General features: G+C 37.3%; 1 protein-coding gene and 1 pseudogene across 1 annotated transcript in view; one reads left to right on the top strand and one right to left on the bottom strand.

Annotated features, from left to right (window-relative positions):
• Positions 1 to 2,527: 2,527 nt before the first annotated feature.
• Positions 2,528 to 17,797, bottom strand: part of Ubxn4 (UBX domain protein 4) — a gene marked incomplete at its 5' end in the record, with an annotated part of 37,160 nt that continues 21,890 nt past the window's right edge. Inside the window, 7 exon segments of the mRNA XM_005390763.2 lie at positions 2,528 to 4,557; positions 6,869 to 7,071; positions 8,365 to 8,496; positions 10,312 to 10,414; positions 12,874 to 13,001; positions 13,739 to 13,903; positions 14,810 to 14,864. Of these exon segments, the coding sequence (XP_005390820.2) occupies positions 4,419 to 4,557; positions 6,869 to 7,071; positions 8,365 to 8,496; positions 10,312 to 10,414; positions 12,874 to 13,001; positions 13,739 to 13,903; positions 14,810 to 14,864 (925 nt within the window).
• On the top strand, positions 14,876 to 17,797 carry LOC102009222 (annotated as a pseudogene).

Here is a 17,797-nt window from a genome sequence, read left to right as displayed (position 1 = left end):
TTAGAATTAAGAATACAAAAACAATCCTAGGCACCTTTAGCCATCTGATCGACAAAGGGGCCAAAAACAGCACTGAAGAAAAAAAGATAGCCTCTTTAATAAATGTTGCCTGAAAAACTGGTTATCCACATGCAGAAGAATGAACCTAGATCCATATCTATCACCTTATACTAAAATCAAATAAAAAAATTAGTAAGTAAAATCAAATCAAAATAGATCAAAGACCTAGACATAAAAAAAGAAACACTGAAACTGCAGGGAGGTAAAATAAAGACTTCCTAAACAGAACCCGCATTGCACAATAACACCAACAGCCAACAAATGGGATTATGCCAAATTAAAAAGCTTCTGTACAGCAAAGAAAACAACAGTGAAGAGAAAACCTACAGAAAAGAATTTTTTCCAGCTAATCCTCAGATACATGACTAATATCAAAAATATACAGACACACACAAAAAAAATTAACCCCCCCCAAAATAAAAGACCCAATCAAAAACTGGGCAACTGAAATGAACAGACACTTATCAAAAGTACAGTAGTACAAATAGGCTGTGGGTACAGGAGAAATTGTTCAGCATCTCTGCCCATGACAGAAATGCAAAGACTGAGATTCTGTCTTTAGCTAGAAACAGTGGCTATTATCAAGAACTCAACGACAGTGGTTGGGAAGGTTGTAGGGAGAAGGAACGCTTCTATATTGTGTTGGGAATATAAACTAGTACAATCACTGCAGAAATCAGTATGGCAATTCCACAAAGAAATAAAAGTAAGAATTCCACTTTATCCTCTATTCCTCTTTTGGGTATCTTCCTAAAAGAGTTAAAGACATATTACAGTTATACATGCACAGCCACATTTACAGCAGTACAACTTTTTTTTTTTTTTTTTTGGTTTTTCTCCGGTACCGGGAACCGAACTCACGACCTTGCGCTTGCCAGGCAGACACTTTGCCGCTGAGCTAAATCCCCAGCCCCTACAGCAGTACAACTTATAATACTGGTAGCTAAGTCTTGGAAGTAGCCTACATGTCCATCAATAGAGAAACAGATTTTTCAGATGTGGTCTGTACACACAATGGAGTACTGCTCACGCAGAAAGGGTAGAGCTGAGTCACTTGTAGGAAAATGGATGCACTCTGAGTCCATAATGCCACGTGAAATAAATCAAACACAAGTTGAGCATCGTATTTTCTCCTGTATGAGAAGCCTAAAATATAAATAAAAGAGCAAAATAAAAAGATGACAGGAAACAAGAGATAGACTCTGTGGACATGGAAGGGGGTCTCAGGACAGGGGAAGATAAGAAAGGAAAGAGCAGAGAAGTAAAACGAATCAAGATGTGTATGTACACTTTCCCGTGATTAATACGTTTTTTATGCACTGCAAACATATACCAATAATTTTTTTAAAAATTTTTTTTAAAAAAAGGAAAGAAAGAAAGATAGCAAGACTTCAAACCCACTGGCCATAAAGAAAAACCATGAGCTGGGGATGGCACCAGCACGTCTCTAATCACAACTCTCCGGGAGCCTGGAGCAGGAAGATCACAAATTTAAGCCCAGCCTAGCCAATTTAGTAAGATCCTATCTCAGAAAACTAAAAAAAAGAGCTGAGGATGTAGCTCGGTAAGAAGACCCTCAATACCGCCAAAAAAGAAAACAACAAAAACATTAATATAAGTCTGACCACATAAATACTGTGGCAAAAGATTACCATCCACATATTAATCAAAAGAAAATATTTAGAACATAAGCTAGAAAAGGACTTTTCTTAATGTACATGTAATTCTTATAAACCAAGAAAAATATGAAAACGAACACTGGCAGTTTCAAAATAAAGTCAAATGACAGTAATACTAAAAGATGATCCGCTTCATTCTAGGTAAACACAATGCATATAAACTGCATGTAAATTTTCATCTATCACTTTGACAAAAACGAACAAGTATGATAATACAGTGTTGGCAAGGGAAAAGCACATTTTCATAAACTGTTGGTGAGGACTGAATTTACACAGCCTTTAAAGGAGCCAATTTGATATCTTTCACAATCCAAGCCACAAAAACCCTTTGACTTGGTGAATTATAAAAACATGTTCAACACGTACATTTTTCCACATTAGACTACACCTTTCTCTTCAAGGATATTCATTGTAACAATGGTTGAAACGGAAAAATAAAACAAAACGTTTCAAATAACCACTGAATGCCACCAGAGCATGGGTGACAAGGTGGGGCACTTACACCAAGCAGAGTGCTACGCAGAGTGAGGTAGCTACGTGCTGACAGGGGAAGGTCTCCTGAGACTATAAGTAAGAAAGCAAGATGCAGGGTAGTATATATAATATGATCCCATTTATTTAAAAATAAAGATTACATATTTGCTCATATATGCATAAAAATTTTCTGAAAATCACATAAGAAATTGTTAATAGAGTTTACATCTGGGGAATAGTAGTATTGGGGGTAAGATGCCAAAGGGAGACTTCATTTTCATATTATATCCTTATATATTGTTTTGGATATCTTACCATATTTTTTTTTTTTTTTTTATCTTACCATATTTTTTAAAGAGGTAAAACAGAGGAATCCTCCTACTAAAGATAGTATGTTTTTATGCGCATTTCCCTAAGATTTATATTTGATTTTCTTCAAGACAAACTGACTTGAGGTACTCAATGTTTTTATAAACGTATTTCTAGCAATAAGGTCACACCCACTTGGCAGGTTTATTTTAAAAATACATATTGCTATTAGATGGCAAAACTTTAAATGGGATGCTTATTGGAGATTTTTTTCAAATTCACTTTTTAAATTATGTACATAACAGGATCACTGTAAAAAGCTGGGAAAAATGTAAGGGTGCAAAAAAGGAAAACTAGAATCACATATAACCACTCTTACCAGTATTGTTTTGCTGTTTTCTTTCTTTACACATATATTAATATGTAGTCTTACCTATATATAATATGCATTTACAAAGCTGGTACCATGGCGTACCTACAGCTCTGTATCCTGCTTCTTTTCCCCCAACACGTAACAGATGCTCAGTAAACATATATTAAAGTGAATTACTGAGTTAGTATTGTACCATTTCCCCTCATCAAAAATTACTTCTACAAGAAGGCATTTAGTTGGTTTCCAGTTTCTAAGTAAAATAAATATACTTTATGATATGTCTCAACTAATCTTTATCTGTATGATCATTCCTCTGGAAAAACTATTGGATCAGAGTGTACAAAATATTAAAGATCTATTGGTTCTCACTCCTACCAACAGCTTAGCCTACTCTCATTGTATCCTTGCCAACACTCTTACCATTTTAAAAACTCACTGTTATATCACTGGTGAAAATCAGAAGCTTGCTGAGAATTTCTTTCTCCCATTACAAAATAACTGTCCCATATATTGACTCAAAAGCAATACTGTCCAATCTAAAAACAAAGCATATATCACACACCTTTTTTCAAACATCATTAGTTTAGTGGTCTCCACTAACAAAATTATATGTTAAGTCAGACTAAGAATCTCTTTCAATCTTTTAATAATAATCATATCAGTCAATGTATATTTTTATACTTCTTGGCCTATACCACAGGTACTTTAGGTCCTAAAAGTGTGTATAAAGTATCAGCATAAAGGTGAGAGGAACTCCAGGTTACAGACTAGTTGTTCCTATCTGTTTTGCATCAGATGAGAACAAAGACCACCAAGTTATACAAAGTAATGCCTCAAGAGATGATAAATGCCATCAAGCGTCACAAAATGTCTTTCCTTCAGTGATATTTAAGGTAACGCAGCCAGCTATTTTACTGAGATAGCTTAGGAATACTGGCAGGGAAAAAAAAAAAATCAAAGCAGTATGACCTTAACAGAACCTTGTACAATAAAAAGATGCTTAAAGCAAAAATAAGATCATTCTGATTTTTGGAAAAGAGTTTTTTATTCAGTATTTAAGTAAGATTAAAACCTACAAGATTTTGCTTGCAGCTGATGAGCAAAAACAGGAAAGTTAAACATAAGTTATCATCTGATTGGCTAGTTAAAACGCTCTAGGAGTCAAGTTACTCAGTGACATACCAGTTACTTTGTGTGGACTCGAGTCTTGAAGAAAAGGGTATTCTACACAAAACATGTCATCTGAGAGCACAGGGCTGAAGGGAATATAAAATACCGAAGCAGCAGCTGATAGAGGCCTTGGCAGACCTTTCAGGTTTTTTAGGCATCTAGCAGTTGTTACTGTATGCAAGGACCTAGCAGCCAGTTATTTTATGTCTTGACTTTTTGAGTTAAACACTTTAACCCATACCCACTAAGCAGAAATAGAGACACTTTATAGATCAGTTGGGAAACATAAAGCAGACCCACTTCTCCAGTAGAGGAAGAGAACAATGATTACTATACATATTGTACGCGGTGCACTACATCTGCTGGGTAGAATTTCCGTTCCAAGTGTTGTTTTCGTCTTCACCATCATCCTGAGTTCTCAATCTATATATCTTTCCTTCCTTTTTAAAGTCTTCCCCTCGTTTTTCCAGCACTCTTTTTCTGACTGGTTCCCTGTTACACAAAGGAGGGAGAAGAGGGAAAATGATATAAAATGAAAATAACAGTAACACGAAGTTTCTTCAAACTTTCATTAGTACAGTACAGGCAGCTGTATTTTACTTTTTCTTTTTTTTGGTCTTTTAGAGACAGGGTCTCACTATGCAGTTCAGGCTGGCCTTGAGCTCACTTTGTAGCCCAGGCTGGTCTGGAACTCAACAATCCTCCTGCCTCCGCCTCCCAAGCACCGGGCTTACAGGCGTGTGCCATCATGCCTGGCCTGTATTTTACCTTTTTAAAAAAAATTTACTTTTAACTCCAAGGTAGGAAAATGCATGGGGGATAATTATATCTACTAATGCAGTACACTAGACTGTATTAGTCTTTTGTTACTAAGTCAAACCAACCAAACTATATTTTCTGTTTCCAAGTACAGCATTTCTTGATGATTTACGAAGCTTTAAGAAAGTATGACCATATGCTAAGTAACCTTTCCTATTTAAGCAAGCTGATATACTTACTACACAGCACCCTAGAGGCCTTCCAAAGTTCCCGGCATGATTGAAATGACAAAAATGGTCAATCAGTGATTTCTAATCCTCTCAAAATCTTTTAGAATGACTTACAACTAAGAACAAGGACTTCCTCATGTGAAAATAGGAAGGAAGGGCTAGGCATATCGCTCAGTGGCCTAAGCGCCTGCCTGGCAAGTATAAGGTCCTGAGTTCGATTCCCAGTACCAAAAAAAAGAAAGATAAATTCAAAAGCCAGGCGTGGTGCACACCCTTGTAATCCCAGCACTCGGGAGGCTGAGGCAGGAGGACTGTTGTGAATTTGAGACCGGCCTGGGCTACAAAGTGATCTCAAGGCCAGCCTGAATTGCACAGCGAGACCCTGTCTCAGAAAGACCAAAAAAAAAAAAAAAAAAAGAAGGAAATTGAAATCTATGCTAAAAATTTTTGTAACGGGGTAGACAACAGAACAAAGCCTTACCCTCTTAGATGCCTTAACACATTCTTTGCCTCAATCCAACCTTTATTTGAATGTTTTTAAAAAACCTACACAGCAAATTATCTTACATTTCAGTAATTATTACAGTGTTAAATGCTGCTACCCACTGTTCAGTAGGAGTTCTAGAGTTCAGTACTAAAAAGGCCCACTTTAAACGCTATTCTAAGACAGGACAGAAGAATTTCCCCACGTCCTTGACTTAAGTACTGTAAGAAGGATGTAATGGGTTTGGTTCCTAGTAGTCAAGAAGTCAGTCAAGATAAAGGCTCATCAGTCTAGTCACAGTATCCATATAAATCATCTACAGACTCAACTGAACGCAGGACTAGGGGTCTCCCCACAGAAAGCAGGAGGAGGCAAGGACTCTCAACACATAACACAGGACTGACATGAGATGTGCTACAATGCCTGTTACAGGCTCAAGAGTATTTAGCGAGAACAAACATTGTACCCAGCGGTACCTCCTTTCCCAAACAATTCCACAGTTCTGGTCACGAACTAAATTGGAAAAGAACCAAAACAAATTCAATGGTTAGATTCAATTTTGACCTTATGGGGAAATCCAATTTGGTTCTTGTCCAATTCGGTTTGTGACAAAAATCGTGGAAAGGATTAAGTTCAAGAACCAAAGAACCACTGTATAATGTAGTAATTATTAGAAGGAAGTATAATCTCCTCTTCTAGAAAAGTGCATCCTGTTTACTTGCTTCAAGTATGTACAACTGTAACCATAAAGAGGTACAAGTTAAAACTGTTAGTGTTATCTGTATTACCACTCAAACCTCTGCTATCTGCAATAAAAGGTCTCTTTTTTGTTTTGTCAGTTTCAGTCAGGTTTCATTACGCACTTCAGGCTGGCTTCAAACTATCAATGATCTTCCTGCCTCAGCCTCCCGAGTGCTGGGATTACAGGCATGTGCCAGCCACCACACTCAACTCAAAGGTGATTTTAGGACCATTTCATATTCCTGTTGAGAATTATATTTTTTGCTGGGAGTGGTGGCGCACACCTGTAATCCCAGCACTCAGGGGGCTGAGGCAGGAGGATCAGTGAGAGTTCGACATCTGCCTGGGCTACAAAGTGAGCTCAAGGCCAGCCTGAACTACAAAGTGAGACCCCCATCTCCAAAAGATAAAAGTTCCTTTCCATAGAACACATTTTAAAACACTTCTTTTCTCTCTCTACCATGGGGGGGTGAGGACAGGACATACATATACCAGTAATAAAGTATCCGTAACATAATTCTTCATTTTGAAAAAGGTACTAAGCATTACCTAAATATTTTATAAATGAATAAGGAAAACAGACATATACCTTTTCTCTGATTTGCCAGATGATGCAGGGTTTGCAGGTTCTGGTGATGGTGTTCTCACTGAAGTCTGTGCAGAAGGAGGGTTACTAAATAAGAAGTTGCTGATCAATCTCCAGATGGCAAGAAATGGGTAAAGTACTGTTCCCAACAATGTCCAAATGTCTCCACTGGAGGAGTGTACAATGGATGTAGCCGGTCTTCCTGCCTAGAAATTTAAAAATACACCTATATAAAGACTGCATCAGCATAATCCCATCACTGAAGGTTCCTAGTTGCATCTTTTATTTGGAAAATGAGGTCCTATGGATTTGAGATTGTTGCAAGAACAACGACCACTTTTGCTCTTTTTTTTCCAACTCTATATAAATTTCTAGGCAACTCTTGGAGCTCCAATTTTTAAGAATAGCTATACAAATTAAAAGGCACTTCTCAATGGTGAAATAAACCTTCTTGCTGACCAAAAAATGTTTCAAAGCTCAGTGAATAAAATAAAATTCTGGCCAGGTGGTGGTGCAAGCCTGTAATCCCAGCACTTGGGAGGCTGAGGCAGGAGGATCATTGTGAGTTCAAGACCAGCCTGGGCTACAAAGTGAGCTCAAGATCAGCCTCAACTGCATACCGAGACCCTGTCTCAAAAAGAAGCCCCCCACCCCCCCAAAAAAAATTCTGATTAATATAGGGTTGTTTTAGGTAAGGTGTTGGGAGGGCTCCTAGACTATAGGGAAACTAAACTCAGAAGAGCCAGGATCTCATTCCAGCTCTGTCACCTGGGACTTTGGTATCAAGATTTCCGAGCTTCCTTTTGTAAGGATCAAAGAGGATAATACATTTGAAATTTTGTTATAATTTTTTAAAGATATGGTAAAAAACAGAATCATATATAAACAAAAGACATCAAATCTGTAGCTTAGACAGATATTCTGCATTTGTTTGGTTTTGGGATTTTTTTTTTTTTTTTTTTTTGAGACAGCATCTCACTAAATAGTCAGGCTGGCCTGAACTCACTATGTAGCCCAGGCTGCCCTTGAACTCCCAGAAATCCTCATGCCTCAGCCTCCCAAGTGCTGGAATTACAGGCATGCACCACCATACCTGGGCTACTCCATATTTCTTTTTTTTTGAGAGATAGGGTCTCACTAAGCCACTATGTTACCCAGGCTGAGCTGGAACTTGTGATCCTCCTGTCTCAACCTCCTAGCATATACAACCACACCTGGTTTCTGTATTTTTTATTTTCCTCTAGTAACTTTTTGTAAACAAAACTAGGTGAAGAAAAACTGAAAATTAAACTAGTGCCTTGCAAGGATACAAACAACAAAAATACAACAAGCATAGGATAACTGTAAAAAAAAAAAATTTGGGGGGGGGATAATTTGGATTTTAATTACCACAGGACACCGTTATTTTTCCTTCTACTAATATAAGAAATGACCAAAAATAAAACAACCAGAAAAGTGTGTAAGAGGTATTAAAAAAAAAAGAAAAAGTATATACATACTGGTAACAGCACCACTGAAGCACTTGGGGCAAGTTCCAAATCTAGTAATTTCTTTTTATAATCTTCTTTGGTAAATTCCCTCCTGGGAAACATGGTTGCTAATGAAAAATTACCGTAAGTGTTGCCAACAGTCTGTAACACAACAGTAAAAACTTTACAAGTGTCTTTCAGAAACTAAAATACTGTTGTTATTCACATGCATTAAAAAATGACTGCTGTAATTAAAACTGTCTTAATTCAGAGTTTATATAAATGTAAACTGAAAGGTTACTTTTTTATAAAGCTTCTAAAATTGAATGATAACCACAAAACAGCAAGAACAGTTCCAAAAACTAGACAAATAATCTGACTAAAAAGGACAATTACAGGCTGGTACACACCTCTGTGGGGCAGAGCAGCTGTAGCACATACAGGGTTGTGGGTCTGTCCACAGCACCGCAAAAAAGGACAATTACGTTTCTCCTTTAAGTATGGCTGCAGTTATTTGTTAGTTTTCAGTATTACTTGGCAAATGTATGTAACATCTCATAAATACGTATTAGATTATAGGGACTTCCTATTAAAAATCTAGAATACACCAGTATTTTCCTTACACACAAGTACACCTCATTTTATTGCAGTTTGCTATAATGTGCTTTGCACAAACTCTTTTTGGTTTTTTTTTTGTTTTGTTTTGTTTTTTCTCCGGTACCAGGAACCAAACTCACGACCTTGCGCTTGCCAGGCAGGCGCTTTTGCCGCTGAGCTAAATCCCCAGCCCCTCTTTTTGTTTTTTTAAGGAAGTTTAAGGTTTGGGGCAACCCTGCTGAGTAAGTCTGATAACACCATTTGCTAAAACTATGTGCTTGGGCCTGTGTCACTTCTGTTATTTCCTTTTCAAACAGATTTAGTTTTAAGATATAATGTAAGTGCATACTTTACAGATATAACATAAAAATAACCTTTATATCCATTGGGAAACTGAAAAATTTGTATGACTCTATATTGCAATGGTGTGGAACCAAACCTATAGTATCTCTCAAATATACACTGGTGTATAACTTCAAGAATGGACTGCCTCCTTATCTCAATGTTCCTAATCAACCTATACCATAAACATAATCTCAGATCCAGAACTTACAGTGGGGAACACAATGACCCTCACAACATTAAATCACTATACCTGTAAAAATCTTAAAACAACTGCTTATCTTTCCCTAGAGGATAGATATATGCAGATCATATACATACCCCTTACTGTTCTTAACTTTAACACAAGGACATACAAGAATATAGAATATAATCATCGTACTGAAATGGTTGTAATAAGACACAATTTCTTTTTTTTCTCAAGTAGCCTCTCTTCATTTACTTCTTGTAGAAGCAGTATAACACAGGGTAGGGGACACCGTGTGATAGGTTCCAAGACAAAGAAAGAATGAAATGCCTACTTGGGGTGGTATAAAGCTTATGGGGAAACAGTTTTTACATTAAGTTTTTATACTGCTCAACCCAGTTCAAGAGCACAGGAAGACAGATTTTTCAGTACCCTCTTGGGGCCTGTAAGTGACAGTCAAGAATAAATGGGGGAAAAGGGACTAATGGAAAGATGGGACCCTAACACCCAGCTCCCTAATTTTAACCTTGTAGTCACACACAGGAACACACAAGAAAAGTATCAGCATATATGATAAACCTGGATCCTAAAAGACCCCTTATGCCCAGAATCCATTCTAAATAAGGAACTAGACAATAAAAAAAAAAAAATTGGAAACTACTCATGTCTTATTTTCTAAAATATAAAATGTAATATCCTATCTAGATTTCCAGTAGGTTACAATTCAAAGGTAAATTCATGATTTACTCATATCTGTCAATTTCTGTTTTAAAATTTCCCCTTCTACATTTTAATAACCTCTATATCCATTTTTTACTTTAATGCAAGACTTTTACTGTAACTTAATTCACCTGTGCTGCGAACTGCCTTGCTTCTTCTAGAGGAGCATCAGAAGGAAACTGATTTGTAAAGGAAGAACCGTCAGGCAGACGAAACTGAATTCTTGCCACAGTGCTACAAAAAAAGAAAATTCAAGTTAGTACCTTTACAGATTTTCAAACTGTATCATTAAAAAAAGGAAATGGAAGTGGAAACATGCAACGACAACAGACTGCCTTTCACATCAGAGCTTTCATTGTTTATTAACACCACACTGAGAGACAATTCATATAACTCACCCATTTAATATGTACAACCCAGTGGATTTCAATATATTCAGAGTTAACCATTACCATTATTTCCAGAACATTTTACTACCTCCAAAGAAACCCATTAGCAATCACTCTCTGGCAACCATTAATCTATTATCTGCATGGATTAGCCTCTTTTGGACATTTCATATAAGAGAATCATACAATATATGATCTTTTCTAACTGGTTTCTTTTATGTAGCATTATGTTTTCAAAATTCATCTATGCATGTATTGGTTCTTTATTCCCCTTTATTGGTCAATATTGCAGCTGTAGAAGATATATATTTTGTTAAATAAAGATAATGCCAGGCATGGTGGCGCATGCCTGTAATCCCAGCACTTGGGAGGCTGAGGTAGGAGGATCACTGTGAGTTCGAGGCCAGCCTGGGCTGCAAAGTGAACTCAAGGCCAGCTTGAACTGCATAGCAAGACCCTGTCTCAAAAAGATGAGGAAAAAAAAAAAACAAACACCTAAATGAAGATACTCAATCGCCATTTAGGTTACTGTCACATTTTGAATATGAAAATTATGAATAATGCTAAGAATATTCATATGTACAGGTTTTTGTGTGAGTATGTTTTCAATTCTCTCGGATATGTATTTAAGAGTGATTGCTAGATCATATGGTAACTACATTTAACATTTTGAGGAACTACCAGATTGTTTTCCAAAACAGCTACACCTTTTTACCATTTTATAATCCCAATGTTAATGCAGGGAAGTTCCAAATTCTATCTCCTCACCAACACTTGTTATTATCTCTTTAAATGTACGCATTCTTTTTTCGTTTGTTTTTCAGAGAGGGTCTCACTACGTAGTCCAGGCTGGCCTTAAACTAACTATGTACCTCAGGGTCTCCTAGAACTCAGGGATCCTCCTGCCTCTCAAATGCTGGGATTACAGGCATGCGCTAAAATGTTCAGCAGGGTTAGGCATTCTTATGGATGCGAAATGTTATCTTATTGTGGGGTACGTGTGCTTTTGTTTTTGCTTCTTGCAGGGCAAGGGATCAACCCAGGGACTTGGGTCGACTAGGGAAGTGATCATCACTTATTATAGTCTTGTGTCCCCTTATGATGCGGGCACCTTTTCACATGAACATTGGCTTTTCTTCTCTGGAAAAATGCCCCTTTAAATCCTTTCCCCATGTTTGAATTGGGGTTTTTTTTATTGTTGAATTATAGGTTTTCACATTCTGGATACAAGTCTCTTATTAAATATACAGTTTGCAAATATTTTCTCCAATTTTATATATTGTCTTTTCAGTTTGTGAAACAAAAATGTTTCAAATTTTTACAAAGTCTAATCTTTCTTTTGATGCCTATGCCTTTTGGCATTGTCTACGAATCCACTGCCTACTCCAAGATCACAAAGCTTTCCTTTTCCCCCCTAAAAATTTATACTTTACACAGCTTTACATTTAGGTGGATGATCCATTTTTTGTTTTATTTTGTTTTTTTAGATGACCCATTTTGAATTGACATTTTACATGGTATGAGGTAAGGGTCCAAATTCATTCTACTGCATGTGGATAACCTCTTGTCCAAGTATAGTTTGTTGAAAACATTATACTTCCCCATTTAATAGTTTGGTATCCTTCTCAAAAATTATCATAAATACAATTTCTAAAAAAATCAACTCTATTATAGTGACTGACACATTCATTCATCCTTATGCCAGCATGACAATGTCTTCATCACTCCAGCTTTGTAGGAAGACATTTAAGGGATTAAACCCAGGCCTGCTAGGCAAGTACTTTACCACCGAGCTATAGCCTCAGCACCACCATCCTACCTGTTCTCTTTTAAGAAATTTGTCTGGTCTTTTTGAAACAAGGTCGCACTATGTTGCCAGGCTATGTGTCACTGAACTCACCATGTAGCCTACATGTGATCTAGGCTGACAGCCGCCCAAGTGAGGACTTGTAGACGTGTCACCATGCCTGGCACTAATTTCTCTTTTCTTTTGTTCCCTCCCTCCCTTGCTAAGTCACAAAGTTGCCCCAGATGGCCTCGAACTCAAGGCAATACTCTTGACTTAGCCTCCCACAGGGCTAGGATTATAGGCATGTACCACCACACCTACCTTGAGATACTGTTTTTAGGCATGTACCACCACACCTACCTTGAGGTACTGTTTTTAAAAGTACTTGGGAGGCTGAGGTAGGAGGATCACCCCGAGTTTGAGACCAGCCTGGGAAATACAGTTCAAGACCAACTTAAACTGCATAGTGAGATCCTGTCTCAAAGAAACAAAACAAAAACCCCAGCAAGAAATACCTTCTTTCTCGAGCATATGATTCCCTCTTGCCTTCTATTTCTGCCTGTTTGGCCAGCAAGGCAGCAGCTTTGGCAGCCTCTACTTCTTCCTTTGTCTTTGCAAAACGAGCAGCTCTCTCTGCGCGATCCTTTTAATTAAAACATCATTAGATGAGTAATTATCTTTCACTGCCAGAATGATCTATTCATACACTTCCAACGCAAGAAACAAATATATATGAAATCCCTTCAATCCATGTGAACTCTGGTCATCCTGAATCTGCTATTAATTTTACCAACCATGTCAGGAAGCATAGTTATTATTAGACAAACAAGGACAGGAACTTGCTCACTATTGTATCTCTAGAGCCTGGAACAAGGTCTAGCACATAGATGCTGAATAAATACTTGCAGAACGATCAAATGAACAACCAGTATTGAAATAGGTGTAGTCTTTATATCTAGTCCAGCTGCTGAATTCTAAAAGCAATTGCTACAAAACCACCCTAAAGGTGAGGGCATCCTAAGCTTTATGATGTGCCTAAATCCTTTGAATGTCCCCTCCAAAAATGCTTTTCATTAGCAATTGTTATATAATCACTTACCTTATTTCTAGGTAATCTTTGAAAGCTGTCTTTACTGAAAAATTTACTGAGAAAAGTAATAAATGAAAAACAAGGTCTGGTATTCTTTGAATCACTAAAGCCCAGTATGGGGGGGGGGCGTTTACTAGGAATTGAACTCAGGACCTTGCACTTGCCACGCAGACGCTGTGCAATTGAGCCCAGCCCACTATTTTTGTGTGCACCATCTGGCTGTAACCCAAAGCGACTCTACATGGGAAAATAATTTCACTAAAACCATGGAGTCAAAAAAAAAAGCTTACCAATGCAATTTGCTGTTTTATCCGTTCTCGAGCTGCCCTATCTTCTGCCTTTTCTCTGTTTCTTTCCTCCAACATTCTTTTTGTTAATTCTTCTTCTTGTTTCCTTTTATAGTCCAACATTTCTTTTCCAGTTTTTCTCCTTTCAATTTCCTTCTTAATCTCTCTCTGAATCAAAGAGAAAGAAAATTTTATGAACCAAAAACAAATGTTAATAATCTGTCCCAGGTATTATTTTGAAAGCACAGAAAGCTGACTATTACGGTAGAGTCGACAGTAGAACTTCATGAAATCAGAGATCTAATAGAATTTATTCACAGCACGGTTAAAGGACAAATGTCTATACACCTTGTAAAGTTTTGCCAGTTTCAGGCTACAACAGTCCATGTAACCTGAAGACAAGCAGAATTACAGGTCTTTGGTGTTTTAGGGCAAACGTGTTGCCCTCCATGGATGACCACAGCAGTGATTTGGCTTTGGTGATTTGAAGGAAATGAGCTCCAAAGAGATGATGCAGTGAGGTGCACATGGTGAGAAAAATGAGGGGTGAACTAAGACACAGCAACACTACCAGAAAAATTCAGCACACTACACTTGTTTTTTTTTTTTTTTAGCTCAGGCTGCTGTTAAACTGGCTATGTAGTCCAGGCTGACCTTGAATTCACCATGATCCTCCTGCCTCAGCCTGCCGGGAGTGCTGGGATTATACACGTGTGCCAACCTGCCTGACTTGAGAATGTCTATACATTTCTTTGCCACAAAAGGGAATTAATAAATTTGATCTTCTACCTCAAGTCCATTTTTGTCCAAGTCCCTCTCATACTTAAAAGACGCACTGCTTAGGGGAAAAAAAATATTACTCCTAGCAATTTATAAAAAACAACAACAAAAAAAACCTCCATGAAGTATACATTATCATCTGAGTGTAGAAAGCAAGTAATTCCCTTCACTGCAACACTGCTACCACATGAACCTAAGTAGGAAGTCATTCCAGGTCTGTCAAATTGAACAAAACAATCAAAACTTCCCCCACTTAAGGGAAGGATAAAACAATGCTACGTGCATGAACTTTACCTGTTCTTCTTCTTTCCTTTTCTCTTCTCTCCTTTCTTCAAGTTTTTTTGTTAATCTGTATTTTAAAAAATATACAGTGAGGCATATCACTTTAAATTAAAACACATTTAAGAGATAAGTACTTAGCTAAAACAACTAAGGAAAAAAAAAAAAAACAGAAAAACTAGAAAGAAAAGCCAGGATTACAGGCATGGGCCATCACACCCAGCTGACTTCGCAGCGCATAAGAAATTTTCTATTAACCTGGTGCTGGTGTCCAATAATACATCTACTGAGGAAAAGCAGGGCAGGTAGAAAGCAGGCGATGAACCAAACACTTCTAAATAATACAAGCTAATGGATTTAGAAGGAATAAAATTGTGAAAACAAAAAGGTTTAACTATCAATGAAATAACTAAGCAAAAACGAATGGATGTCAAAAGAGGAACATTTCTGAAAAACAGGATATTCACAGTTTCAAAGAATCTTGTTAGAAAGGAAAAGGAATACCTAATGATGGAAAGATCCAGAAAGTGTCATCAACCAAACGATAAAACTTAACATCAACCTCGGCAATAACGTATACATTTGATGTTAGTTGCCCTCTGATGTGAGTAATAAGAAGGACAAACAACTGCCTAGGTAATGTTTGTAATGAAAGTTTAACCTAAATCTCACAACAATAGAACAGGGACAGAATCATGGAACATTCTAGAAACAACAAGCCTACACTCTTCAAAAGGTGTCCAACTCATGAAAAATGCCAACAAAAACGAGGGAACTGTTTGGGTTTAAGCAATCCTAAATTAAATGTAACAAACAACCCCTGACTGAATCTAAATTGGGAAATTTTCTGAGGAGGTTTATTATTGGGATAATTGGGAACATTGGAAATACCGACATTATTAATCTTACCGTATAGTTTCATAATTTCTGAGTGTGAGACCACTCTTGCGCTAATACCTAAAAATGTATTTTTTCATTCTATACCACATGTAGAATTTTCTTTTGAGAAAATCAAATGCAATTTTACCATATCTAGATGAAAAACCACAGTAAATTAACTAATGACAAACTGACCATTTCATCACTTTTGTATCTGGGTATCTACTTATTTCCCCATTTGGTACTGGGGGTTGAACTCAGGGAGTCCTACCACTGAACTGTACTACTAATTTCTGAGACAGGACCTTGTTAAATTGCCCAGGCTGGCCTTGAATTTGCAATCCTTTTGCCACAGCCTCCTGAGTAGCTGAGGTTACAGATACATGCCACCTAGCGCAGTCTACCAGTTTGGTATGTATTTCTTTTCGTCCCTTTTTTTTTTAAAACATCTTTAGGGAGATTGAATCCAGAGTCTCACTCATGCTACACAATTGCTCTAATACCAAGCTACATCTTCATCTGGGTATGTACTTCTTAAAAGCCATTTTGCCTGCCTCGGACAGGGCTTGAGAGTATGAACATGGAACCCAAGTCCTGGCCTAGGTAGAAATCCTGCTCTGAGACCACAGATTCTGAGCTATTCTTTATTCTTAGGAGATACATGTTGAAGTATTCAGAGATAAAGTGGAATTATGCCTATAACTTTCAAAGGAATCAGAAAAAAGAAAAGTAGCAATATAATTCTTTCAACTTTAAAATGTGACACTTTTTTAAATAAAAAAATTGAATTCAATGGTCTGTATCTTTCCCAGATGTTTTCATGTGAATTCATATCTCAGGTTAACTTTAATACACTTGATCTTAGCCAAAAGGCCGAGAAGCAATCTCTCAGATTAACTTTTAATAACGCACATATAATAATGAAAAAACTCTAACAGTTAAAGAAAACAAAAAATTATATATTTTAATATTAAAAATAAAAACTTGGGCATGAAAAGTGCTGCTCCAACCCTGCCTGCCACTGTCTCTAGCGCCAGCTACGTCATTGCCCCTGATACTATGGCCTATTACAAAGCCGCCAAATTGAAGCGCAAGCAGTTCCAGAGGGACTGTGAGAATTCGGGGGTGCTGCACATGTTGACCAAGGTGCTGGTAGCCTTATATGAAGAACCAGAGAAACCTAATAGTGCTTTGGATTTTTTTAAAGCATCACTTAGGAGCTGCTACCCCAGAAAATGCAGAAATTCAGCTGCTTTGCCTAGAACTGGCAGAAATGAAAGGAAGTATGAAGCTGCGATAGAAGAAAATTAAAAACTGACAGCAAAGCTTGCTCAGTGTGAGCCACCCCAGGAGAAGTGTCTGATAGGGTTCTTCTCAGTTGAAAAGACACTAAAAATGGTTCTGTATGACTGGAATAGTTTGTACAGTATATCATCCTTTCTGACCTGATGCTATAAAGCTTTTAATATGTTAAATTCACCTCTCACACTTTAATGTTATAAACACATATACTTAGAATCACCAATAAAAATTCAATATAACTTTCTTTGGGTCTTAAAGCAGGAGAATCCAAAGTAAATCCTGAAGAAAACCTAATGCGTCGCCTTAAAAGACGTTCTATTTATTAGTCTGATTAGGAGTAATACTACTGGTTGTATTTACCCAAGGATGTTTGGCGTGGAGCTGTTCCTTGGTTCAGTTCAGGATCTGAGCATAGGTACAATCATGCTTTACAATGAAGATAGCAGTGTTTACATTCCCTGTAGGCATCTGGAGAAATCTGTGTGACATACGATGCTTTTGCATGGGTTCCCAGGAATTTTCTGCTCTTGTTTATATAATGTGGAAGAAGTAACTCTTTGCCACCACTTTGCCTTAGATAACTACGTGTGTACCAGACTGAACTGTGACACCACTTTTTTCTTCTATGAAATCACACTCTGTCTGATAATGTTGCCTTGCTTTGCTGTGTACTTTAGTGGGTCCTAGTTGCTCATAAGCCTTTGTGTGTTCACTTTGCTTAATAATGCCACTACCCTGATTGTGACTTATATAATGTTAAACAAGAGCACACTGTTACCCTGCCTTACCTCGTTGCTTAGTACACACAGAGGTAATATAAAT

Source organism: Chinchilla lanigera, unplaced genomic scaffold (assembly GCF_000276665.1).
Source record: "Chinchilla lanigera isolate Chin_1 unplaced genomic scaffold, ChiLan1.0 scaffold00039, whole genome shotgun sequence".
NCBI lineage: Eukaryota > Metazoa > Chordata > Mammalia > Rodentia > Chinchillidae > Chinchilla > Chinchilla lanigera.
This window is presented reverse-complemented; position numbering and strand designations above follow the sequence as displayed.